Raw genomic sequence first — 25609 nt, 5'->3', positions numbered from 1 at the left:
ATATAAACATTTAACTAAAAAGAATGCTGATATAGCATGACAAGTGCATATTCTCCGACGACAAAACAAAATATATACAACCTGGACAAGAAATTGCAAAGTTATGATTCGCCAAATTGGTCCTCCAGAATCTGCTAAAAGTCTTATGGATAAAAGAGCTTCAGGACTTGGACCCATACTCAAAACAAACTAGGAAAGAGACGACGTGGAACATGACCAAGTCGGAACATCTAACAGCACAGCGATGAATAATATACGCACCATGAATGTGAAATGCTCTGAGTTTACTGATCACAAAAATTATGATATGGAGAATGAAATAGATCCAGAGAACCACTTTTATACAAATAATTGCCACTGTGAGTATTATACGAACGACCAATTCAAATCAAGTGTAAGAATGAACAATGCTCTAACAATAATACACTTCAACAGTCGAAGCCTGTATACCAACTTTGAAGAAATTAAGGACTATTTAAGACAATTTCAAAACTTTCACATTATTGCCTTATCAGAGACTTGGCTAAATGTGAATAGAGAATGTGACACCAAACTTGATGGGTATGACTTATTTAATGTGAATTGAACAAAAAAGGAGGTGGTGTAGTTTTATATGTAAGTAGTGAGCTTAACTGCGAATTAGTAAAAAAAAAAATGACAAAAAAAATAGATAATATGATGGAATGTGTTACAGTGGAAATAATGGTTAAAAAATCGCAAAATATCCTGGTCATCGCGGTGTTGCCGGAAGTTCACTTTGAGTGCGCGTGAACTATTTGCATGGCGGAGTCCACGGCATTTTTTGTAACTTTCCGCATAGCTCCGCATCCGAACATGCACGAGTTCAGGGCAATTTTAGCTGAACATGCACATCTGTGCCAGCATTTGTGTGAAACAGAAGCAGTTTAATGTGATGTTCAAACTCCATCAGGTGCTTTTTGACGGAAAACGTTTTTTTTTGGTAAAAAATTGTTTGCATAGTTTGTCCAAGGCTTCTTATTTGAAGAACGTTTTATTTTTTTTGTATAAAATAGAATTAGAATTAATTTAGATATTAATTGTACACTATTTGCTTAAAGTTGTCTTGTGCTTGATGCGTAATACAACCAATAGTTTAAGATTGTTTTAGGTTTGTACATAAAGAAATGATTAATTCATCAACTCATTCATCACAAGACTTGTACTGGCAAATGACTTCTTCTCACCGGTGATTCCCGACGGTTTTAGAGGACAATTACTCTTCGTCGCTCCACTGTTGTTTCAAAGAATAGTACAACAGCGAACGCGACAAGTATAAAAGCCTCGTCCGTTTGGGAAGGAGCGCTCGCAGTCAGTGGAGCCAGGCGAAAGTATAAATCCCGCTTAACTTTGTTTGTTGCCGTCTTCTAAATGCCGCGAGTGGGACTTGAGGAAGTGACATCGGTCGCGTCTGCGCAGTGATACACAGGAAACAGAAATACTGCAAAATAATAATAATAACGACTAAATGAGACGAAATAACGTTAAAACATTTTGTTTCGTCTCATTTTGGTCAACGAAAATGAAGAGACATTTTAGCATAGTTTTTATTTTGTAAACCATATTTAGTCTCGTTTTTTCGTCAACGATATTGCATTATACATTTAATTATAGTCATCGTCACATGACCAGCATTTATGTTGCATCTTGTCTCGTTTTCGTCACATGATAAAGGTTCTTTGACGATGTTATTAAGTCATAATTTTCGGTGACGAATGCAACACTACTCCCGAACAATATTAGGTAGGTTATTCCAGAGTTTAGATGTTAAATGCGAAAAGGACCTGCCTTCCGCAGTTGACTTTGATATTCTAGGTATTATCAAATTGCCAGAGTTTTGAGAACGCAGCGGATGTGGAGGACTATAATGTAACAAGAGCTCATTCAAATACTGAGGTCCTAAACTATTTAGGGCTTTATAAGTAATAAGCAAGATTTTAAAATCTATACGATGTTTAATAGGGAGCCAGTGCAGTGTTGACAGAACCGGGCTAATATGGTCATACTTCCTGTTTCTAGTAAGAACTCTAGCAGCTGCATTTTGGACTAGCTGGAGTTTGTTTATTAATCGTGCAGAACAACCATCCAATAAAGCATTAAAATAATCTAACTTTGAGGTCATAAACGCATGGATTAACATTTCTGCATTTGACATTGAGAGCATAGGCCGTAATTTAGATATATATTTGTGATGGAAAAATGCAGTTTTACAAATGCTAGAAACGTGGCTTTCTAAGGAAAGATTGCTATCAAATAGCACACCTAGGTTCCTAACTGATAACGAAGAATTGACAAAGCAGCCATCAAGACAGTGTTCTAAGTTATTACATGCAGAGTTTTTAGGTCCTATAATTAACACCTCTGTTTTTTCAGAAACTTAGCAGTAAGAAATTTCTCATCATCCAGTTTTTTTATATCGACTATGCATTCCATTCTTCAAATTGGTATATTTCACCAAGTTTTGTAGTCTATGCAAAAGAATGTTGTGGTCAATATTTACAAAATTTCTTGGTAAACTGGTGCAGTGACTTTGGTTTTCAAAAAACACAATGGACCAACACCAACAGATGACATTGCACCCCAAATCATCACAGACTTTGGAAACTTAACAGTGGACTTCAAGCAACTTGGACTATGAGCTTCTCCACCCTTCCTCCAGACTCTAGGACATTGGTTTCCAAATTTCTACAGGTGGTTTGTCCAGGCCACTCACCTGTGTGTAGCACACTCAGAATTGCACAATGTTCTTGAGGTTTTCAACAGTTTTCGTGTGGTGCATATGGTGTGGTAAGGTGGGGTGGGATGGTGGGAGGAAGGGTCTTTGTTTCAGGAACTAGAGTTGTGGATGAGGTTTCAGTGGGGGGAGAGGTGATTGTGATTGAGGGCTCTCACAGCCTGGGGGAAAAAGCTGTTGAGCAGTATTATAGTTTTGTATGTTTTTTTTTTTTTTGTTGTGAATTGTTACATTTTTTTAGTATAGATTAATCTCAATTCGAAATTGCGTTACTCTCAGACCCCCGGTGCATACAGATAACACTAACAGTAGAGCCTAAAATCTAGATCAAATATAAAATATAAGATAAAACTATATGTAACAATATAAAACTCCATAGTCACGGGAAGAAGGAGGTGGGAACCAGCGAACATTCAAATAAAACGTTAATAACCAAAATAACCATAAAACAGCGCGACAGCCCCTCACGGGCGACTGCCGCGCACAAACAAAAACCAAACCACAAAATAAAGCCCAGGCCTGGTCCTCTCTCGTCCTTCACTGTTGTCGCTCCTCTTTTGTATCCTCCCAATCTCCTCCATGGGGGGGGGACCGCTCACGGTGGCTGCGGGGACCTGGGGGTAGGACAGACAGACGAGGCGAGAGAAAAGGAGATGGAAGGATGAGGAGCGACAGAGACGAGAGAGGGGAGAGAGGAGAAAAAAAATAAAAATAATTCCGGTTTCCAGACACACTGCCGCTCAGCCCTCCACCAGCTGTGTGAACGCCTCCGCGGTGCCTGGCGGTGGCACTGGATGGCCCTCGGTGGACGGCACGACACTCCTCCGCCGCCCGGTGGACGGCGACGGCTCCTCCGGTTTTGGGCAGCCGGCAGGAGTCCCCCGTTCCCTGCTCCTCCTCTTCTATGGGATGGCAGCAGGCTCCGGCCCCCTGGCAAACGGCGCCGACTCCTCTGCTCCCTCACGGACGGCAGCCGCCCCTCCACATCACGGGCTGCCGGCAGCGAGTTCGTCCATCCCCGGCAACTCACTCTAGCCCACCGCCTCGAGCGTCTGCGGCGCCAGACTTCTACGCCCTGCTCGATGGCACTGCGGATTCACCCCAGCGGCGAGGGATCTTCGGCAGCGAGTCCCTCCTTCCTCCCGGGTTTCGGCACCAGTGTAACAATATACAAACTTCACAATCACGGGAAGACGGAGGCGGGAACCGGCGGACACTCAAATAAAATTTTAATAACCAAATAAACATAAAACGGCACGACAGCCCCTCACAGTCGACTGCCGCGCACAAACAAAAGCCAAACCACAAAATAAAGCCCCGGCCTGGTCCTCTCTCGTCCTTCACTGTCGTCGCTCCTCTTTTGTATCCTCCCAATCTCCTCCGTGGGACTCGAGACTGGTGAGTGGAGATGGTGTCGCTCATTTCCCAATCACTCCCCGCCCCACTCGTCACACTATACAATAAGGGAATGTAAAAAAAGACATAATAGAAAAAATAAAATAAAAATATGGTTAAATAAAAGCAGCGCAAGGCACATGGCAGATAGAGGGCAAACCAGTGAACAAACAGTGCAGATAAAAAGATTTTTAGTGCATTAAAAAAAATAGCTTATTCGGTCTGATTAAAGTGACAAAGGGCTCAAGAGCAGTTATTTTATTTAAACTGACTGATGAGGTGGTAGAATGACGTCAGTTCCATGGTGAATGAGGTAGTGAGCAGACCAATGCTGCACAAAGTGACTGGTGCATGACATCGTATGTTAGTGGAAGGACCTGGGGATGTGGGATCTGGGTGGGGTAGTGAGCAGACCAATGCTGCACAAAGTGACTGGTGCATGACATCGTATGTTAGTTTCGGGAGCGAGTTCAGCTTCCTGACAGCCTGATGGATGTGTGACGGGTGAGTGGGATCACCTGCAATGCAGAGGGCTTTGCGAGTGAGACGGGTTCCATAAATGTCCTGAAGGGAGGGGAGAGAGACACCAATGATCTTCTCAGCTGCTCTCACTATGCGTTGCAGAGTCTTCCGGCAGGACGCGTTGCAGGCGCCATACCACACAGTGATGCAGCTAGTCAGAATGCTCTCGATGGTGCCCCTGTAGAAGGTGTACATGATGGGGGGTGGGGCTCTGGCTCTCCTCAGTTTGCGGAGGAAGTAGAGACGCTGCTGTGATTTCTTGGCCAGTGCTGCGGTGTTGTTGGTCCAGGAGAGGTCCTCTGTGATGTGCACACCCAGGAACTTGGTGCTGCTCACTCTCTCCACAGTCGCACCGTTGATGGTCAGAGGAACATGCTGAGTGTGCGCTCTCCTGAAGTCAACAACAATCTCCTTCGTCTTCTCCACGTTCAGAGAGAGATTGTTGTCACTGCAACACCAGGCCAGGCGGCTCACCTCGCTACTGTAGTTTGTCTCATCTCTGTTGCTAATGAGACCCACCACAGTCGTGTCATCCGCAAACTTAATGAAGAGGTTGGACTCTTGCAGAGTGGGCCCTGATGCTCCGGTACCGTCTTCCTGATGGCAAGAGCTGGAAAAGACTGTGGGAGGGATGGGTGGAGTCCTTCATGATACTGGTAGCTTTACTGGAGCATTGTGCAAGGAAAATGTCCAGAATGGATGGGAGAGGGGCACCAATGATCTTTGCAGCTGTGTTCACTGTCCGCTGGAGGGTCTTGCGGTCAGCAGCACTGCAGTTCCTGTTCCAGACACTGATGCAGCTGGTCAGCACGCTCTCAATGGTTCCCCAGTAAAATGTGGTGAGCTGAACTTGCCACTGCAGTCATGGGTCAGCAGCGTGAAGAGCAGCAGGCTGAGCACACAGCCTTGTGGAGAACCTGTGCTCAGTGTGGTATTGCTGGAGGTGTTGCGGCCGACACAGACTGACTGAGGTCTTCCAGTTAGAAAGTCCAGGATTCAATTACAGAGGGAGGTGTTTAGGCCCAGGAGGTTTAGTGTGTTGATGAGTTGTTGTGGGATTATTGTGTTGAATGCTGAGCTGAAGTCGATGAACAGCATTCTAACATAGGACTCTTTGTTTTTTAAGTGGGTAAGAGCCAGGTGGAGGGTGGAGGAAATGGCATCGTCCATGGAGCGGTTTGGATGGTATGCAAACTGGAGCAGGTCAAGTGTGTTGGGGAGATTGGATTTGATATGGTGCATGACTAACCTCTCAAAGCACTTTTTCATGACTGGGGTCAGTGCTATGGGAAGATAGTCATTCAGGCAGGACACAGGTGAAATCTTTGGTACTGGCATGATGGTGGTGGACTTGAGACATGTGAGGACAACTGCTTGGCTTAGTGAGATGTTAAAGATGTCTGTTAAAACATCTGTCAGCTGTTTAGCAGAGTCTCTCAGTACCCGGCCTGGTATGTTGTCAGGACCTGCAGCCATGCGTGGGTTACACCCTAGATAGGGTCTATCTTACATCGACTGGAAACAAACAGAGCGTCTGGTCATTGGAATGGTGTGGGCAGTTTTTGTGCAGGTTTGTCAAGCTGCATTTCAAATCGTGCATAAAACTCATTGACTGTATGAGGGATGTGTCATCATCACATGCATGTGGCAGGTGCTTGTAGTCTGTGATAGTCTGAATAGCTTGCCACCGAAGATAACGACTTTGTTCAACAATTTGTCTCCTCCGCTTCACCCTGGTGCCATTTTGGAGAATATCCTTTGGACGTATGCTGTTCTGTGCATGACGCAGCTGACACAGAACAGCATACGTTTACCATCATCCTTCCAACTGCATAGGTTTCCCTCATCCCCTTCGGCTCCTCTGCCACGGACTTCCAGGCTTTCGGTTGCTCCATATTCTTCCAACCCTCTGGCTTCACCTCAGTCCTCACACCCACCAGCTCTGTCTCAGTCCTCCGGCATTCAAGCTCTATTTTGGCTGCTTATGACCATGGCTCCACCTTAGTCTCCTGGTCCTCAAGTGTCACCTGCTCTCTCTGTTCACCAGACTCCACTTGGGTCATCACCTTTGTCAGTTGGCCTAGCTGGCTTCTGCATGACTCTGGGCTCTCGTCCACTGCCAGCTCCATCCTCATGTATTGGTCCTTCTTTTTTCCTTTTTTAACACAGAAGTACTGTATTTTTTCTGAGATTAAGTGGACACCACTATTAAAAATGCTAAGAGAAGGTGGTAGAACGTACGTTTGCTTAATACTTAGTTTTAGTTTCTGTTGTTTAGATTTTTATTTGCTGCTAGGAAGGATCATTTAGTTTACTATCTATTTCTAGATAGTAAAGAGTTCGTTATAATTTGTAATTTGATTGCACTGATTTGCAATTGGAACAATAGATCACCAATTACCATATCAAGTTAGGCCAGAAATCTTGGTGTAATCTTTGATGATCAGCTGACTTTCAAAGACCAAATTGCAAAAACCACTCGATCTTGCAAGTTTGCATTGCATAACATCAGAAAGATCAGGACCTTCCTAATGGAGCATGCTGCACAACTCCTTGTCCAGGCCCTTGTCATTTCTAGGCTGGACTACTGCAATGCTCTTCTGGCTGGACTTCCATCATGCACAATTAAACCTCTTCAAGTGGTTTTGTATTGATGTGTATTTGTGTTATTGGATGAGCCCAAAAGGGCCTACATCACACCTCTCTTTATCTCCCTGCACTGGCTGCCGGTTGCAGTTTGCATCAAGTTCAAGACATTGATGCTTGCTTATAGAACAGCCACAGGCTCAGCACCCTCCTACTTCTACTCACTCTTATGAATCTACCTCCCCTCAGAATCCTGAGATCTACAAGTGATTGATGCCTCGTGGTACCATCACAGAGAGGCACAAAATCCCTTTCCAGTACATTTTCATTCACTGTTCCTAGCTGGCGGAATGATCTTCCCACCCCCATCTGGAATGCTGAATCCCTGACAATTTTCAAGCAACAGCTGAAAACTCATCTCTTTTGTCAACACTTGCCTGCATCCTAAAAAACAACTTTATTTTCTCTTTCCTTTATCTCCCCTGTCTAGTACTTGTATTCAGGGGCGGATTTAGTGAATTGGGGGCCCCAGGCAAATATAGGAATGGGGCCGTATACATTTGCACACATTTACCTAGATCAACCCTCGAGGTCCTTTTTTGTTGTGATGCTTGCTGCTGCACAATGGTGCCAGATTGTTGTGTCCAATGTTTCTACATTTTTTATGTACATGTTCTAATGGGATTCTTTAATTTACATTTATTCATTTAGCAGATACTTTTATTATTTCATGTTGTAGACCACGAAATAGCAATTGATTTACCGTTTTTTTTAGTTTTAACATAAAACAAAATAAATTATAAAATGATAAACCTCACAACTGAAACTTTATATTTCTGGGATGAGTCAGAAGTATAAATTATTATATTATTTAAAACAGATTTATGTGAGTGAATATTCACATTGGTCTGAACAAAAACTGCAGACTGGATTATTGAAAATGCACATTCATTCTCTGCCAGTAGGAGGTGCTTTTGGAGTCAGAAATATAGTGGTTTCCCCGGTAACAGCTCTAAACAAAACAGCTCAGCTCATAAATGGTACTTTATCAGGTAAAATTAAAATGTGAGTTACCAGCGTAAGCCTACATTTTATTTTAGGTCATTTTAACTTAGGGCTGTCAATCAATTAAAATATATAATCACAATTAATGGCATGATTGTCATGAGTTAACTTGTGAATAATCGCAACTTAATTGCACATTTTTATCTGTTCTAAATGTACCTTAAATGAATATTTTCCCCATGGTTTCACAGACAAGGCTTAAGCTAGTCCCAGACTAAAATGCATGTTTGAGCTGTCTCAACTGAAAATATCTTGCTCTGACATATCTTAAAACTCATTGTTCTGTGTCAATATGCACACCTGTAACACTTTCTTTTAAGGCATTTTTGTAATGCAAAAATTAATTTATGCAATAAATGTTTATTATTAATGAAACCAGTTAACAGAGCATGAACAGTAGACATGTTTCATAGGTCATAGATGTTTTTCAAAGAACTTGTTCATGTCTATTAGACACATGAAAAAAAAAAAAAAAAAAAAACAGAAATACTAGCTTCTTATTACTTCTCTTTCTTTGCACTGAGCACTTTACACAAACCTGTTTGCATTTTCGCATTACAGGGCAGCTCACTTCTGAACATGCAAAATGTACATTTATTATTTATTATTACATTTGTTTGCCTCTCTGTGCCACATACTGTATTTTGATGCAGCTAAATTCTCAAAACTGTTTTCATTGATACATTTGACTGTTTGTTGTCAGACAACGGGATGAATATGAAATAGTGACTGAAATGCGACCCATTAAGACTAACCAGCTCTCCCTTCCGAGAAGTTAATCTGCACAAAAATATATAATCGTACCGTCGTCTGATAAAAATCCAAATAGGCTACAGAATAGCTTGAAGACAATAGCTGTGCTGTGATTTCAGCTATACTTATATGTAAAATTAGAGAAGCAACATATCAGTGTTTTAACTGAAAGCGCAGCTCCTTTCAGCTGCTCGCTGAACGCAGAGAGAGAAGTGTGCGCGCGCTGGGAAAGAGGGACCTCCCGCTCGTGCGGCAGTCAGCTTTAGATGCATAAAATTTTATTTTGCTACAAGCTGGATACACAAGAAGCACGTTCAACTCGGACGCGCAAACGATTGTCGTGCATAAACACCGTAAACAGCAACCGTTCGCGTGTCCGTGCTTAATCCGCATCTCCTATATGAAAAGCATTAGGGGGCCCTTGGCTTTTGGGGGCCCAAGGCAGTCGCCTACCTTTGCCTAATGGGTAAGTCCGCCCCTGCTTGTATTAATCTGAACAATGTCTAAAACTTTGTATTACGAGCACTTCCTGTAATAAATCACTTGTTGTTTTCCTCAATTTTAATTTGCATTGGATAAAAGCGTCTGCTAAATGAATAAATTTAAATGTAATCTTTAAAAGTCATTTTCTAGAATCTGCATAGACCATCATGGTGTTCAGGTGAAGACATATCTGTTCCGCGACAACTTACCCAATTCATAAGCAAGAATGCACACTGTGATGACTTGGGCGGGACAGAGAGCCATTGGAGTGCAGCAAGGCTGGTGGGGCAAATGATAATGAGTGACACCTGCGCCACACACCTGTCTCCAGTACAATGGAGGAGCTCTGGAAGGATAAATGAAGGTGTGACGACAGTGAAGGATGAGAGAAGACCAGGCCTGGGATATTTATGTTGCTGTTTTGTTTATGTTTACGCGGCAGTCATCTGTGAGGGGCTGCCACTTACTTTTGTTGTTTGCTTACTTTGGAATTAAAGTTTATGTTAAATGTCTGCCGATTCCTGCTTCCTTCTTACCTGAACTTGGACATTGTTACAGGCACATTCTATAAATTAAATTATAATTTAAATTATCTCTTTTTATTCTTGCTTTTCTGTTTTTTTAAAACATGACTACAAAACTGTAACCAAATATTTATGATTGAACAGGATCAAATGTAATATATCGTATTAGGTCAACTATTAGTTTAGAAGGTGCTCCCTCTTCATTTTCATGGTATACTACTAATTTTCTTAATCTCAAGTGTATGATCTATAATGTTTTTTAAATGTATCAGGCACAAGACTGAGAAGGACTTTCAACGTTTTCTTCATGGAGGTGGATTCAAAGAAGAAGCAGACACAGATATCCTTTCTCAGTTACAGGAATATGGTAAAGTTCCTTCCAATTTTAGTTGTTATATTGAAACTACAGACATGAAATATTGTTTGTTTCAAATTATTCATATTGAAATAACAATTTAGATTTATTATTTAAAATAATAATAGATTCATTGCCAGCTGGTTTGCCAATCTCATTTGGCTTGAGAGTTTTCCTAGCATGGTCAAACTGGTTGCAAACTAGACCAGCCTGGCCAGACCTAAGACCAGCAAACAATTTTTCTTCTTTTACAGCAGGATGATTTCATATTATTGATTTATACTAAGACCCTGTACTAGTTGCTTTTAGGTCACATAACATGCATCCTTTGTGTTTAACTAGAGTTGGACCTGGAACAGGAACGTGAGGAGTTTCGATTAACCACAGTGGAGCCTATTTATCAGCTAAGAGATGATCTGCAGTACAGACTCTCATCACATTGCTCAACAACCAATCACGTCAGTGAGCTTGAGAAAGTCTCACAGCAGGTAACCAATAACGATCAGCAATGCAATCTTTCTTATTGATTATACACATCCATTTTCAACACAAAATGGTGTTATATACAGTGTGTATATATATATATATATATATATATATATATATATATATATATATATATATATATATATATATAGATATATATATATAGATAGATAGATAGATAGATAGATAGCCATTTTTGATGTGAACAAGGAATTTCAGAACAATTCTAATGAAGCACAAGACTGCAAATCAAGTCATCATTCATGTGGGGAAGAATGATATTCAGAAAGAGCAGTCAGAACTCCTAGAGAGGTTTCAGTGAACTCCTTGAAACACTTTCAAGTCAAGTCATCTTTATTTATATAGCGCTTTTAACAATACAGATTGTCAACAGTACAGCATTAATTAGGAAAATAGTGTGTCAATAATGCAAAATGACAATTGAAAACACTAATTTTTCAGTTAACCTGTTAACCAGACCCCCCATTATAGGACTCACAGCTGAAAGTGCCCTACCTAAATTAAAATTGTAACAGTTCCTTACTTCAGTGTGTTACACACATCATTTTGGTGTCTTTGGAAAGAAGACCCTTTGGGTTTTACTTTTTATCAACCAGAGTTGATAATGCTCAAAAATATTAAAAGTTATAGACACTGAAGTGCCTTGAATTTTTTTTTTACCAAACTGAATTGTTTTTTTTATTTGATATGAAAATATATTAAATCAGTCCTGGAGCAATCTAGAAAAGTAATATGTTGAAAGTCACATGTCTCATGAGTTTCTATTTCAAATCTGAAGAAGTTATCATGAAAAATTAGATTCCTGCAACCATTTTTCTGAGACTATGTCTAGTCCTCCCCACCCCCCCAAATATAAAAAATATTTACCAACTATATTGAAGGGTTCTACAAACTATTTTAGTCATTAAACATACCACTGCATAGTTTTTTATATTATAAAACAATAGAAATTTAGACATCATATAAGTGATTTATTTGAGCACTAGAAAAATACAATAAGAATTAAAGCTGCAAGCAGCGATGAACGGGCCCTCGCACCCGGGCTCACCACCACCGGGTGGCTTTTGTAAAACAGCGAACGGCGAGAAATATGCTTTTAATGTAATAAATATAAGAGGAATATGTCAAAGTCATTTATATGTGCCAATCTTCCTGCTGCCAGCTGGTGGCGCTATGACTATAACTGGATTTTGTCATGTAGATTTCTTCAGTCCAGCACTTTTATCAAGCATATGAAATTTAGTGCAGATTGAACATGGAATGTTTGAGTTAGTATAAAGCATGTTGTGTCCTATTGCCAACAGGTGGCGCTATGATTATAACTGAACATTAGCCTTTAGATATCTTCAGGCCGTGACTCTTATCAAATATTTGAAGTTTGGTGCAGATTGGACATTGCATGTTTAAGTTAGTGTAAAACAAGCCATTTTCTGTTGTCAGCAGGTGGCGCTATGATTGTAGTGGAATATTGACCTTCAGATGTGTTCAGGCCAAGACTCTTTTCGAACATGTGAAGTTTGGGGAAGATCGGACATCTTATGCCTGAGTTACAACATCTTCTATTCCCATGGCGAGACATCGAACTTTGTCACGGCGCCATGGCCACACCTTTTAATGAAACCTCAAGATGTTCACAATTTAACATTGCAAAGGCCTTTAGATTAGACTAACCAAAAAAAATTATAAAATGTCATAAAATTTCTAGGAGTAGTTTGTTACGGCGTAAAACATGTCACTTCCTGTTGCCAGCAGGTGGCGCTATAGCGATATCTGAATATTGGCATGTATATATATTAAGGTCAGGAGTTTTCTCAAACATGTGAAGTTTGGGGCAGATTGGACATTGTATGTCTGAGTTATAGCAACTTCCTTTCTCATGGCGAAACATCGAAATTTGTAAGGCCGCCACAGACACGCCCTTAAACGAAACCTCAAGATCTTCGCAATTTAACATTGCAAAGGCCTTTAGATTACACTGACAAAGTTTGGTGTTGATCTGAATAAATCTCTAGGAGGAGTTCGTTAAAGTACAACCCCTGAAAATGGCAAAAACGACACAAATTTTGCAGAGAAATTTCAAAATAACTGACTTCCTGTTGGGATTCGAATTTCGTACCAAGAGACTTTTTTGTAGGTATTGGTGTGTTACATGTGTGTACCGATTTTTGTACATGTACGTGAAACGTAGCTTGAGGTGCACTCCGTTAAACATGTATAGGTGGCGCTATCGAGCCATTTTGCCACACCTGATGGAATATTGGCCTTCAGATGTGTTCAGGCCAGGACTCTTATCAAACATGTGAAGTTTGGGCAAGATTAGACATTTTATGCCTGAGTTACAATAACTTTTATTCCCATGCCGAGACATCGAACTTTGTGACGGCGGCATGGACAGCCCTTTAACGAAAACTCAAGATCTTCACAATTTAACATCGCACAGGCCTTTAGAATAGAGTGACTGGAAAAAATAAATTTATGCCATAAAATTTCTCGGGGTAGTTTGTTACAGCGTAAAATATGTCACTTCCTGTTGCCAGTAGGTGGCGCTATGACTATAACTGAATATGGGCATATCAATCTGTTCAGGTCAGGAGTCTTATCAAACATGTGAAGTTTGTGGCAGATTGGACATTGTATGTCTGAGTTATAGCAACTTCATTTTTCATGGCGAATCATCGAAATTCGTCAGGCCGCCACGGACACGCCCTTCAACGAAAACTCAAGATCTTCGCAATTTAACATCGCAAAGGCCTTTAGATTAGGCATACCAAATTTGGTGTTGATCTGAATAAATCTCTAGGAGGAGTTCGTTAAAATACAAGGCATGCAAATGACAAAAATGATGCAAAATTTGCTCATAAAATTAAAAATAACCGACTTCCTGTTGGGTTTCGGATATTGCTCCAAGAGTCTTTTTTGTAGGTATTGATGCTTTACATATGTGTGCCAATTTTCGTGCATGTACGTGAAACACAGTGGGAGGGCTGTTGATTTTTTTACGATAGGTGGCGCTGTCGAGCCATTTTGCCACACCCTCTTCTGAAACCTATATCAGACGTAAATTTTCACCAGGTCTGACGCGTGTGCAAAGTTTCAGGACTTTTCGAGCATGTTTAGGCCCTCAAAAATGCGATTCATTTTGGAGAAGAAGAAGAAGAAGAAGAAGAAGAATAATAATAATTAAAGCTGCAAGCAGCGATGAACGGGCCCTCGCACCCGGGCTCACCGCCAGCGGGTGGCTTTAGTGAAACAGCGAACGGCGAGATATTTGCGTTTAATGTGGTAAATATAAGATAAATATGTCAAAGTCATTTATATGTGCCAATCTTCCTGCTGCCAGCTGGTGGTGCTATGACTGTAACTGGATTTTGGCATGTACATTTCTTCAGTCCAGCACTTTTATCAAGCATATGAAATTTAGTGCAGATTGTACATGGAATGTTTGAGTTAGTATAAAGCATGAGGTGTCCTATTGCCAACAGGTGGCGCTATGATTATAACTAAATACTGGCCTTTAGATATCTTCAGGCCATGACTCTTTCCAAATATTTGAAGTTTGGTGCAGATTGGACATTGCATGTTTAAGTTAGTGTAAAACAAGCCATTTCCTGTTGCCAGCAGGTGGCGCTATGATTATAGAGGAATATTGACCTTCAGATGTGTTCAGGCCAAGACTCTTTTCGAACATGTGAAGTTTGGGGAAGATCGGACATCTTATGCCTGAGTTACAACAACTTCTATTCCCATGGCGAGACATCAAAGTTTGTCATGGCGCCATGGCCACACCCTTTAATGGAAACCCAAGATGTTCACAATTTAACATTGCAAAGGCCTATAGATTAGACTGACCAAAAAAAATTATAAAGTGTCATAAAATTTCTAGGAGTAGTTCGTTACAGCCTAAAACATGTCACTTCCTCTTGCCAGCAGGTGGCGCTATGGCTATAACTGAATATGGGCATGTATATATGTTCAGTTCAGGAGTCTTATCAAACATGTGAAGTTTGGGGCAGATTGGACATTTTATGTCTGAGTTATAACAACTTCCTTTCTCATGGCGAAACATCGAAATTTGTAAGGCCGCCACAGACACGCCATTAAACAAAACCTCAAGATCTTCGCAATTTAACATCGCAAAGGCCTTTAGATTGCACTGACAAAGTTTGGTGTTGATCTGAATAAATCTCTAGGAGGAGTTCGTTAAAGTACAACCCCTGAAAATGGCAAAAACGACACAAATTTTGCAGAGAAAATTCAAAATAACTGACTTCCTGTTTTGATTCGAATTTCATACCAAGAGACTTTTTTGTAGGTGTTGGTGTGTTACATGTGTGTACCGATTTTTGTACATGTACGTGAAACATAGCTCGAGGCGCACTCCGTTGAAAATGTATAGGTGGCGCTATCGAGGCATTTTGACACACCCAATGGAATATTGGCCTTCAGATGTGTTCAGGCCAGGACTCTTATCAAACATGTGAAGTTTGGGCAAGATCTGACATTTTATGCCTGAGTTACAATAACTTTTATTCCCATGGCGAGACATCGAACTTTGTGACGGTGCCATGGACACGCCCTTTAACGAAAACTCAAGATCTTCACAATTTAACATCGCACAGGCCTTTAGAATAGAGTGACTGAAAAAAAAAAATTTATGTCATAAAATTTCTCGGGGTAGTTTGTTACAGCGTAAAATATGTCACTTCCTGTTGCCAGTAGGTGGCGCTATGACTATAACTGAATATGGGCATATCAATCTGTTCAGGTCAGGAGTCTTATCAATCATGTGAAGTTTGGGGCAGATTGGACATTGTATGTCTGAGTTATAGCAACTTCATTTTTCATGGCGAATCATCGAAATTCGTCAGGCCGCCACGGACACGCTCTTCAACGAAAACTCAAGATCTTCGCAATTTAACATCGCAAAGGCCTTTAGATTAGGCATACCAAATTTGGTGTTGATCTGAATAAATCTCTAGGAGGAGTTCGTTAAAATACAATGCATGCAAATGACAAAAATGAGGCAAAATTTGCTCATAAAATTAAAAATAACCGACTTCCTGTTGGGTTTCGGATATTGCTCCAAGAGTCTTTTTTGTAGGTACTGATGCTTTACATATGTGTGCCAATTTTCGTGCATGTACGTGAAACACAGCTCGAGGGCTGTTGATTTTTTTTACGATAGGTGGCGCTGTCGAGCCATTTTGCCACACCCTCTTCTGAAACCTATATCATCCGTAAATTTTCACCAGGTCTGACGCGTGTGCAAAGTTTCAGGACTTTTCGAGCATGTTTAGGCACTCAAAAATGCGATTCATTTTGGAGAAGAAGAAGAAGAAGAAGAAGAAGAAGAAGAAGAATAATAATAATAATAATAAACAAAGCAGATACAAGAGGGTCCTCACACCATCGGTGCTCGGGCCCTAATTAAAGCTGCAAGCAGCGATGAACGGGCCCTCGCATCCGGGCTCACCACCAGCGGGTGGGTTTTGTAAAACAGCGAACGGCGAGAAATATGCATTTAATGTGGTAAATATAAGAGGAATATGCCAAAGTCATTTATATGTGCCAATCTTCCTGCTGCCAGCTGGTGGCGCTATGACTATAACTGGATTTTGTCATGTAGATTTCTTCAGTCCAGCACTTTTATCAAGCATATGAAATTTAGTGCATATTGAACATGGAATGTTTGAGTTAGTATAAAGCATGTTGTGTCCTATTGCCAACAGGTGGCGCTATGATTATAACTGAACATTGGCCTTTAGATTTCTTCAGGCCATGACTCTTATCAAATATCTGAAGTTTGGTGCAGATTGGACATTGCATGTTTAAGTTAGTGTAAAACAAGCCATTTCCTGTTGCTAGCAGGTGGCGCTATGATTATAGTAGAATAATGACCTTCAGATGTGTTCAGGCCAGGACTCTTTTCGAACATGTGAAGTTTGGGGAAGATCGGACATCTTATGCCTGAGTTACAACAACTTCTATTCCCATGGCGAGACATCGAACTTTGTCACGGCATCATGGCCACACCCTTTAATGAAAACTCAAGATGTTCACAATTTAACATCGCAAGGGCCTGTAGATTAGACTGACCAAAAAAAAAATATAAAATGTCATAAAAGTTCTAGGAGTGGTTTGTTACGGCGTAAAACATGTCACTTCCTGTTGCCAGCAGGTGGCGCTATAGCGATATCTGAATATTGGCATGGAGATATATTCAGGTCAGGAGTCTTCTCAAACATGTGAAGTTTGGGGCAGATTGGACATTGTATGTCTGAGTTATAGCAACTTCCTTTCTCATGGCGAAACATCGAAATTTGTAAGGCCGCCACAGACACGCCCTTAAACGAAACCTCAAGATCTTCGCAATTTAACATCGCAAAGGCCTTTAGATTACACTGACAAAATTTGGTGTTGATCTGAATAAATCTCTAGGAAGAGTTCGTTAAAGTACAACCCCTGAAAATGGCAAAAACAACACAAATTTTGAAGAGAAAATTAAAAATAACTGACTTCCTGTTGGGATTCGAGTTTCGTACCAAGAGACTTTTTTGTAGGTATTGGTGTGTTACATGTGTGTACCGATTTTTGTTCATGTACGTGAAACGTAGCTCGAGGCGCACTTTGTTGAAAATATATAGGTGGCGCTATCGAGGCATTTTGCCACACCCAATGGAATATTGGCCTTAAGATGTGTTCAGGACAGGACTCTTATCGAACATGTGAAGTTTGGGCAAGATCGGACAATTTATGCTTGAGTTACAATAACTTTTATTCCCATGGCGAGTCATCGAACTTTGTCACGGCGCCATGGACACGCCCTTTAACGAAAACTCAAGATCTTCACAATTTAACATCGCACAGGCCTTTAGAATAGAGTGACTGAAAAAAAAATTTATGTCATAAAATTTCTCAGGGTAGTTTGTTACAGTGTAAAATATGTCACTTCCTGTTGCCAGTAGGTGGCGCTATGACTATAACTGAATATGGGCATATCAATCTGTTCAGGTCAGGAGTCTTATCAAACATGTGAAGTTTGGGGCAGATTGGACATTCTATGTCTGAGTTATAGCAACTTCATTTTTCATGGCGAATCATCGAAATTCGTCAGGCCGCCACGGACACGCCCTTCAACGAAAACTCAAGATCTTCGCAATTTAACATCGCAAAGGCCTTTAGATTAGGCATACCAAATTTGGTGTTGATCTGAATAAATCTCTAGGAGGAGTTCGTTAAAATACAAGGCATGCAAATGACAAAAATGATGCAAAATTTGCTCTTAAAATTAAAAATAACCGACTTCCTGTTGGGTTTCGGATATTGCTCCAAGAGTCTTTTTTGTAGGTACCGATGCTTTACATATGTGTGCCAATTTTCGTGCATGTAAGTGAAACACAGCTCGAGGGCTGTTGATTTTTTTACGGTAGGTGGCGCTGTCGAGCCATTTTGCCACACCCTCTTCTGAAACCTATATCAGACGTAAATTTTCACCAGGTGTGACGTGTGTGCAAAGTTTCAGGACTTTTCGAGCATGTTTAGGCCCTCAAAAATGCGATTCATTTTGGAGAAGAAGAAGAAGAAGAAGAAGAATAATAATAATAATAAACAAAGCAGATACAATAGGGTCCTCACACCATCGGTGCTCGGGCCCTAATAATAATAAACGAAGCAGATACAAGAGGGTCCTCACACCATCGGTGCTCGGGCCCTAATAATTTGAGTAAGAAAAATAAATAAATAAAATAAAAAAGATTTAACTTTGTTTGCCAATTACAGTACATTCTGAGATTGCTAGAAATGCAGCATTTACAATAATTTCTGTTCATATAGTCAATTATCACATGTTGACGTGCTGATGGCCGGTTATAGAGATGGTAATCATAGAGATGCGCCATAATAATCACACTCTATTCATATAGACAGCGTTCACATTGATAGCTGTGATTACACAATATTACACAATAGCGTGCTGATTTGTGCTCAGATGGTAATCATGCAGATACAGGCACATTCAACATAAAACACACTCACACATATATGAAAAATGTTGAAAAATAAAACAAATAAAGAAAAAGGCGATCGCTAAGTTACGCCTCCATCAGATGATAGGTGCATCACAGCGCGCGCCACGAGCCGTCACAAGAGAGCGCCAGAATTCAAATAAACAATCTTCCGCCTATCTTTCACTTTTTTTGTGGATCATCTCATTCTGTTTGTGACACTGTACGCTACAAAACCATGCCATTTTTTTTACTACCAAGACGCAATTTCTGAGCATGAGTTATTCCATAACGGACACAAACAATACTGTCCCTGAAGAACTGAAACGTAAACAAAGGAATTATCATCCATATTACAATGTTATTGCTTTGTTGAACTAAATGTGCTCCATGAGATTTTGTTCAGTGGACCCTTACCTTTATAACTAAACCGGGATTTACAGCTGTGGATGTGTTTATGACTCGTTATTACGACGAATCTGGTATGTACTGCATTTAATTCTTCATATTTCAATGTGTACTGATTACACAAATTTAGCAAATACATACATAGCTTTCCATTGAAAAACAGCGATCTGTCATCGATGCTTGAGGCTTAGATCTTTATAATGATATATAGTTTATCAAGATTAAATTTGTCCCATTTCATTTAATCTATTCGTAAATATTGACACATGCAAACAAGGGGAGTTCAGTGTGCCCGCGTTTGGGTACGGGTTAAGAGGTTAAAGGCAGTTCATCACTGAATTCAGTGATGTCATCATCCAGCTCAGTTCAGATTAAATAGTATCTGTGCAATCAAGTCGCTGGATATCGCTGTAAATGAAGTGTCCCCAACTAAGCAAGGCAGAGGCGACAGCGGCAAGGAACCAAAACTCCATCGCTGACAGAATGGAGAAAAAACCTTGGGAGAAACCAGGCTCAGTCGGGGGGCCAGTTCTCCTCTGGCCAGACGAAAACCAGCAGTTCAAATCCAGGTTGCAGCAAAGTCACATTGTGCAGAGGACTCAATTGGTTCCTGTGGTCTTGTCCCAGTGGCCGTCTGAGACAAGGTCTTTAGAGGGGATCTGGGGCTCATCTAGTTGTCCTGATCTCCGCTGACTTTCGGGGCTGTAGAGGTCCTCTCTAGGTGCTGATCCATCATCTGGGCTGGATACGTATGGGATATGTTGGCTACAGTGACCTCGGAATAAGAGAGAAACAGACTAATTTTAGCGTATATACATTTACATTTACATTTAATCATTTAGCAGACGCTTTTATCCAAAGAGACTTACAAATGAGAACAGTAGAAACAATCAGATCAACGAAAACAACAACGGTATACAAGTGCTATGACAAGTCTCAGTTAGTCTAGTACAGAACATGTAGCCAGGTTTTTTTTTTTTTTTTTTTTTTTTTTTTTTTTGGCATATGATAGAAGAGAAAAAGAAAAAAAGGTAAGTACTAATATTAGTTAGTTAAGTGCAGGCGAAAAAGATGAGTCTTTAGATGTTTTTTGAAAATGAGTAAAGACTCAGCTGTTCGAATTGAGATCGGAAGGTCATTCTACCAGCTGGGAGCAGTCCAGGAAAGAGTCCGTGAGAGTGATTTTGAACCTCTTTGGGATGGCAACACAAGGCGTCGTTCACTTGCAGAGCGCAAACTTCTGGAGGGCACATAAGATTGAACTAGTGAGTTTAGGTAAGTTGGCGCCGTGCCAGTGGTCGTTTTGTAGGCAAGCATCAGTACCTTGAATTTGATGCGAGCGGCTACTGGTAGCCAGTGTAACCTGATGAGAAGAGGAGTAACATGGGCTGTTTTCGGCTCATTGAAGACAACCCTCGCTGCTGCATTCTGGATCAGTTGCAGAGGCTTGATAGTACATGCAGGAAGGCCCGCCAGGAGAGCATTGCAATAGTCCAGTCTGGAGAGAACAAGAGCTTGGACAAGAAGTTGGGTGGATTGCTCTGACAGGAAGGGTCTAATCTTCCTAATGTTGAATAAGGCAAATCTACAGGACCGGGTCGTTGTAGCAATATGGTCTGTGAAGCTTAACTGATGATCCATCACAACTCCTAGGTTTCTGGCTGTCCTGGAAGGAGTTATGGTTGACGAACCCAGCTGTATAGAGAAGTTGTGATGAAAACGATGGGTTAGCTGGAACCACCAGCAGTTCAGTCTTAGTAAGGTTGAGCTGAAGGTGATGGTCATTCATCCAGCTAGAAATGTCACTCAGACAGGCTGAAATGCGAGCAACTACCGTCGGGTCATCTGGTTGGAATGAGAAGTAGAGTTGAGTGTCATCAGCATAGCAGTGATAGGAAAAGCCATGCTTCTGAATGACAGATCCTAATGACGTCATGTAGATGGAGAAGAGAAGCGGTCCAAGTACTGAGCCTTGAGGAACCCCAGTAGCAAGTTGTTGTGACTTAGAAACTTCACCCCTCCAAGACACCATGAAGGATCTATCAGACAGGTAGGAGTTAAGCCACTGGAGTGCAGTTCCAGAGATGCCCATCTTTCTGAGGGTGGATAGGAGAATCTGGTGATTAACAGTGTCAAAAAGCAGCAGACAGGTCCAGCAAAATGAGCACTGAGGATTTTGAAGCTGCTCTTGCCAGTCGCAGGGCTTCAGTAACCGAGAGCAGGGCAGTCTCAGTTGAGTGGCCACTTTTGAAGCCAGATTGGTTGCGGTCCAGGAGGTTGTTCTGTACAAGAAACATAGAGAGCTGGTTGAACACAGCTCGTTCCAGTCCCGCGATAGGCAAACGCAAAACCAAACGCCACAATTCACACGTATTTACCAGGGTAAGACACACAGTAATTAAAGCAAAGTTTCCCTAGCAACGATGATCACGCAGTAGTCTAATGAGAAAACGAGGCAAAAACACTTACAAACTGCTGTCCTTCTCTGTCGCTCGACTGTTTCTTCTGACAAGGGCTTACAGAACAGCTCTTTAAGTACTTTTTACCGGCTTACTGGCTATTGTCACGCCTCCCTATTTAGAAGACCGAAACTGTCCAGTCCCGCGATAGGCAAACGCAAAACCAAACGCCACAATTCACACGTATTTACCAGGGTAAGACACACAGTAATTAAAGCAAAGTTTCCCTAGCAACGATGATCACGCAGTAGTCTAATGAGAAAACGAGGCAAAAACACTTACAAACTGCTGTCCTTCTCTGTCGCTCGACTGTTTCTTCTGACAAGCGCTTACAGAACAGCTCTTTAAGTACTTTTTACCGGCTTACTGGCTATTGTCACGCCTCCCTATTTAGAAGACCGAAACTGTCCAGTCCCGCGATAGGCAAACGCAAAACCAAACGCCACAATTCACACGTATTTACCAGGGTAAGACACACAGTAATTAAAGCAAAGTTTCCCTAGCAACGATGATCACGCAGTAGTCTAATGAGAAAACGAGGCAAAAACACTTACAAACTGCTGTCCTTCTCTGTCGCTCGACTGTTCTTCATTCTTCTAATGATGTACCAAGTACATCGGGTGTTATGGAAAGTGTTTCCAGTTCCGATTGACCTAATTAATGCAGCCTAAAAATCCTTTAATGGATTTGAATATTAGAAATGTGTTAGGTAGGTTATTCCAGTGTTTGGGTGCTAAATAGGAAAAGGATCTGCCACCTGCAGTTAATTTTGATATTCTAGATATTATCAAATTGCCAGAGTTTTGAGAACTTTAATTTGAAGAAGTAAAGTTCAGTTGTTCATCAGTTGACCGCAAGAGGAACTAACATGTTTTCACAGTTGCTTGGGCTAAATACATGGCTACAAAGAACCTGCAATATGAAATGAGTGAACTTCATCGACAAGTTCAATCTTTTCTGAGGACATAGACAACTTTTTAAACCGGATGGCCTCCACCCAAACAAACTAGATGCAAGAGTGCTAAAGGACAATATCTACTTCTTCCATCATCCTTCAGCTGAGTTTGCCAATCCACTAAACCTGAATGGCACACAAACACCTGGACAGAGTATGGACTCATGGACACCACCCTGGCTGAGTCCTGCCCACAGAACTCACCACAGACAAACTGGGATGCATTAGAATCCAGGACAGTATATTTCAGCCACCGGAAACACCAGAGCCACAGCCCCTCTCACCAAACACATTATCCCTCTCTCCAGCATCTCCACTACTTTGCTTCTGAGAGAAAATGGAGGAACTGGTGCATGCTGAGACCAAACTCTCCTACTCTATTGCTACAAGCTGATATCAACTAAAAAGCGTCGGGCTCCACAACCACCTGGGCATGTGGGCCCAGCTCGCCCCCCTCCTCCTCCTATGAGAGCTCTCCGGTTGCTGCCACAATGCCAGGGCCCACATCCTCCTCCATCTGCTGTAGGTGAATTGTATTGATGATATTGCTCCTGTGAAAGTCAGGCAGAAGACTGGCAGACAAAAAAACACCTTTGAGAAACTCAACAGCAGTACACAGTATGACAATGCAGAAAAGGTGAGCGGATGTGGTAGAAGAGGAAACTTGAAATTCACTAAAGCATGTATAAAGACAGCCTTCATGCTTTCAATGTGGAACTAGGCACAGCTAGACAGACCTTTTTCTCAAACCTCATAAATAGTAATTTAAAAAAAACACTCTTGTTACTGAGAGACTAACAAACACCCCAAGTAAGTTTTCCAGTGAAATGCTCTCCAACAGCAAATGCAATGAGTGTGCTTCCTTCTTTTCTGAGAAGATAAATAATATCAGAAAGGCGATTAGCACATCCTTAAGTTATGCAGAGGTGAGACAGATTCGGCCACAATCTCAAAACAAAGTTACTATGTCTGTTTTTGAAGAAATTGATAGCAATATTTTGGAAGAAATTGTACAACACATCTTTCTTCAAAAGTCTGTTTAACTGTTTAAAAGCAGATATCTTAGAAGTGGTTAACACGTCACTCAGGTCCGGCAAGAATTGTCTGCGGGGTAAATGAATAACCAGTGCTCTCTTCCATGGGTCACCATACTTGGACACACGTCACTTCACTTTCACAGCCTTACTTCCAGACACCTGCAATATTGCTGCAAAAGCTGCAATATTCAAAAAATCACATATTTGAAAAAACCAACTTCTCTTGCAATGGCTGAAAGGGTCATCCAAATTGGAGGAATGCTGTCAGCTAAACAGGGGTTGTCGTATAATTAAGGAAATTAGCAAGAGGTCCCAGATTAACGCCAATAACTTGGAGGTATCAGTATGCATTCACTAATTTTGATTAATAATTCTAAATTCCATACCAACTACCCTATCCGTCCTGCATCCAGAGGCCACCCCTCGGTGGAGCTCAGGGAGCCATGGCAGAGCAGACATTTCAGGGGGCCATGGCGGGGAACAGAGACCCTCTCTGGGCCGGACTTCGGAACAGGGGCCCTCTCTGAGCTGAACTTGGGATAAGAGTCTCTCTCTGGGCTGGACGTTGGAACAGGAGCCCTCTCTGGGCTGGACGTGGGAACAGGAGACCTCTCTGGGCTGGACTGGGGAACAGGAGCCCTTTCTGGGCAGGACGTGGGAACAGGAGCCCTCTATGGGCAGCATGTGGGAACAGCAGCTCTCTCTAGACTCTGGTCAGGGGTTAGAGCTGACACTGGAGCGGACTCAGGGGCTGGAGGCGATACTTGACCAGACACAGGGGCTGAAGCTGACACTGAAGTGGCCTCAGGGGCTGGAGCAGACAGTCTTTTTCTCCTCATATTCCTCCAGTGGGCTTGACTGTGGAGCAGTGCTGGATTGGAACCGGACTCTCTCCAAACACCAGAGGATCCCTTCATTCCAGCTCAGTCCAGTAATATCTAGGAGGTCCACAGAGCGATGGTAATTGGCCCCAATCCAGAACAAAGAATTAAGGGTGGTGTCATCCAAAGCCATCTTAACGGCGATCCCGCAGAATTTCCGGGCAAACTTGAAATGGAAGGTCCTTACAGGCTGGGGTGGAGAATCTTGTGGTGGTTTTCATACTCACAGGGAACGGGAAAAGAAAAACTTTCAAAAACCAACCAATATGGGGAGAAAGGTATTACTGTATGTACGGTCCAGTGTTCTGTCACAGTTGCTTACCATGAGGAACAAAGGAGCACGGAGACGAAGGAGATTCTGACAAACGACAGTCTTTAATAAACAAACCATAAACAGGGGAACACAGGGCAGGCAGGAACACATGAAGAACATAGATGTATAACACTGGATAGGAAACAAGGGACAGAACACACTTTAAATACTGAACTAAATGTGGGGTAGTAGATGAGACACACCTGAATCAAATGAACACAATCAGAACACAGGAGAAACTGGGTCACAACAAAAGACAGGAACACAGGGGCAGTCCATTGGCATGAAACATACAAAATATACATTGATTTTCTAACTTTAATTAACCCCGTGTCTTTGCGTTTTAGGTTCTGTCTGTCAGACAGCAGCAGGAGGAAGTCATGGACAGACTTCAGTGTGAATGTGTGTCTCTGCAGCAGGACATCTGTGTTAATGAACTCAAGGTAATTTAAAATGACACTTGTACTGTATATATATTTGACCGTCGTGAATCACAGTTGCCATTTCTAGTCAGGTGGCAGAAGGTCTGGGGGAGGGACATTTTCATTTTAAAGAACATTTAAAAAAATATATATATCTCACAAAGATTATCTCAAAAAGACATGGACAAA

The 25609-nt window shown here is 41.6% G+C and overlaps 1 protein-coding gene across 1 annotated transcript in view; it reads left to right on the top strand.

Moving 5' to 3' along the window:
* Positions 1 to 25609, top strand: part of LOC109096474 (coiled-coil domain-containing protein 148-like) — a 97413-nt gene that overhangs the window by 60505 nt on the left and 11299 nt on the right. The window contains 3 exon segments of the mRNA XM_042755142.1: positions 10353 to 10447; positions 10778 to 10923; positions 25346 to 25441. Coding sequence (XP_042611076.1) covers positions 10353 to 10447; positions 10778 to 10923; positions 25346 to 25441 — 337 coding nt within the window.

Source organism: Cyprinus carpio, unplaced genomic scaffold (genome assembly GCF_018340385.1).
Source record: "Cyprinus carpio isolate SPL01 unplaced genomic scaffold, ASM1834038v1 S000006643, whole genome shotgun sequence".
NCBI classification, from domain to species: domain Eukaryota; kingdom Metazoa; phylum Chordata; class Actinopteri; order Cypriniformes; family Cyprinidae; genus Cyprinus; species Cyprinus carpio.
The sequence above is the reverse complement of the archived record's forward strand: the minus strand, read 5'-3'. Positions and strand labels throughout refer to the sequence as shown.